Source organism: Helobdella robusta, assembly GCF_000326865.2.
Source record: "Helobdella robusta unplaced genomic scaffold HELROscaffold_33, whole genome shotgun sequence".
Lineage (NCBI taxonomy): Eukaryota > Metazoa > Annelida > Clitellata > Rhynchobdellida > Glossiphoniidae > Helobdella > Helobdella robusta.
In genome coordinates, this window is record NW_008704623.1 from 1,013,424 (window position 1) to 1,016,092 (window position 2,669).

General features: G+C 35.9%; 1 protein-coding gene across 1 annotated transcript in view; it reads left to right on the plus strand.

The window, feature by feature from the left end:
- HELRODRAFT_112986 (hypothetical protein) overlaps nucleotides 1-1,802 on the plus strand; it is a gene marked incomplete at its 5' end in the record, with an annotated part of 8,742 nt that extends 6,940 nt beyond the window's left edge. The window contains 5 exons of the mRNA XM_009022778.1: nucleotides 126-297; nucleotides 693-877; nucleotides 1,065-1,195; nucleotides 1,332-1,449; nucleotides 1,702-1,802. Of these exons, the coding sequence (XP_009021026.1) occupies nucleotides 126-297; nucleotides 693-877; nucleotides 1,065-1,195; nucleotides 1,332-1,449; nucleotides 1,702-1,761 (666 nt within the window). The 3' untranslated portion in view covers nucleotides 1,762-1,802. The remainder of the gene's footprint in view (nucleotides 1-125; nucleotides 298-692; nucleotides 878-1,064; nucleotides 1,196-1,331; nucleotides 1,450-1,701) is intronic.
- Nucleotides 1,803-2,669: the final 867 nt, after the last annotated feature.

Below are 2,669 nucleotides of genomic sequence, written 5' to 3' on the forward strand. Positions count from 1 at the left end.
AACCAACAAATAAATAAATGAATAAAATCAAATTTAACGATGGAACTAACACCGACGTGCACACTAACACAAACACGTACACACGCACACACTCAAACAAACACGCACACGCACACACATCCAAGGCTTTGGTAGGAGACAAAACACTAGCCTTCTGGCTGATGGACTCCCAGATGTATACCCACATGTCCGTCCTCTCTCCTGATTCGCTGGTCATCGATCGGGGCGTTGCCCTACATAAAATGATCAGACTCATCACCCACGTCCTGGGGGGTGAGGGCTACCTCAATTTTATGGGTGGGGTATTTGTTGCGAATTTTAGTGTATTTATATCGGGTATATAATATCTTCAATTTATCATATTTCGCAGTATATGAACTTGCACACCAACTCTCTCACGCACGCGCACACACACACACACACACACACATGTACACTACTCTTTCTCACACACACTCACACACACACACACACACACATGTACACTACCCTTTCTCACACACACCCACACATTCACACATTCACACATGCAAATATATTGTCTCACACACACACACACACACACACACACACACACACATGTCCACTAATTTTTCTCACACACACCCACACACACGTACACATGCAAATATATTGTCACGCACACACACACACACAGACACACACGCACGCACGCAAACGTATTTATCTAGGAAACGAATTCGGTCACCCGGAGTGGCTGGACTTTCCAAGGGAAGGCAATAAAGAAAGTTATCATTACGCTCGCCGACAGTACCCCCTGGCGGAAGACCCTCTACTCATCTACCAGTTTTTGAACAACTTTGACGTCCAGATGAATTCCCTAGAGGAGAAATATCATTGGCTGGATAGTTCTCAGGTTGGTTTTCGGTCAATTGGCTACATATTTGGCTGTGTTTGTGGGGACTGTTTGATCGGTGTCTTGTTTGGTTAGTGTTGTTTGTCTTGGGTTTTTGTTCAACTGCTGCTACTACTACTTTTACTATTACTACTGCTACTACTACTACTACAGCTACTACTAGTACTACTACTACAACTAAAAATAGGGTTACGTAAGTCGCAAGCACGAGTCGGACAAGGTCATTGTCTTCGAAAGGGCGGGGCTTATTTTTGCGTTCAACTTCCATCCGTCAATCAGCTACACGGATTACAAGATTGGGGTCCAGCAATCCGGAAAGTTAGTGCAAATTAGGGATGTACTGTTTGTGATAGTGATGATGACAATGGGGATGGAGGTGGTAACGATAAAAATTCACTCTCACTAATTTACTAACTCACTCATTCATTCTTTTTTTCATTCATTCATTTTCTAGATATAGGATAGTTTTGGATACGGATTCGAAGGAGTTCAAAGGTCAGCAGAGGCTGGACCACAACGTGGATTACTTCACTTTTCCGGAAAAATGGGATAACAGAGATAACCACATGTTTGTAAGTGATAATGATGACGATGATGATGGCGATGATGATGGTGATGAAGACGACACGAGGATGAAGATGCGCATGTGTATGAAAATGAATCTATTTAACGAATTTATTTTTGTGATCATTCATGAGTTGAGTTCATTTGTTTCGTCACTCACTCACTCTTATTATTTACTTATTCATTCATTCATTCGTTTAATCCATCCATCCATTCATTCATTCACTTTTGTATTTCAACTTTCTCTCTCTCTCTTTCAGGTTTATCTCCCTTGTAGAGTGGCCATCGTCTTAGCCCAGGAGTCCAGCGTTAATGAATAAATTATCATGCTTCGTCCTAGCTCATTAACATAATATATATATATATTTTCTCATTCGTTTGTTTTTTCATTCATTCGGTTACTGATTCATTCATCCATTCATTCATTCATTCATTCATTCATTAATTCATTCATTCATCTATTTATTCATCTTTTCGTTTATTCACTGCGTACGTACATTCTTTCACCGATTTATTTACTTGATGATTTTTTTCTATTTTGGGATTCATTCATTCATTCATTCATTCATTTATTCATTCATTCATTCATTCATTCATTTATTCATTCATTCATTCATTCATTCATCTATTCATTTATTGATTCATCTATTCATTCATTCATATATTCATTCACCAAATTTATTTAATTTCAAACTAGCCTTACCTACAAAAATTAAAAAAAAAAAAAAATCTAGTTGGACCAGCAAACAAATTTTTTTAAATTGATTTTTCCAATTTAGATGCATTTAATATAACTATATAACCTAGCAGGTATTTACTATCCCCATGCAGTATACTGTTTCATGTAATTAATAACGAAACGAAATGAATCGAAACGAATCGAATCGAATCTTCACAATTAATCATATAAAAGTGGATTGCTAACAGTTTAATTATATAAAAATATGTTGTTAATGGTAGAATCCTAATTTGGATTTCTTACAGCTTTCTATCCATTAATATCTTAATTAAGTTAACTACAGGATGTTAGTATTATCTCTATAATGGTTACTTGATAACAACATTTTATGTATATATATATATATATATATATATATATATATATATATATATATATATATGTTGGTAATAGACCATAATTTTTACAATATTCTATAAATTCTACCGAATGTTTGGCGTTAATATGTTTGTAGTTCGTTTTTTCGATTTTTCTCACTAAAGTTTTTTG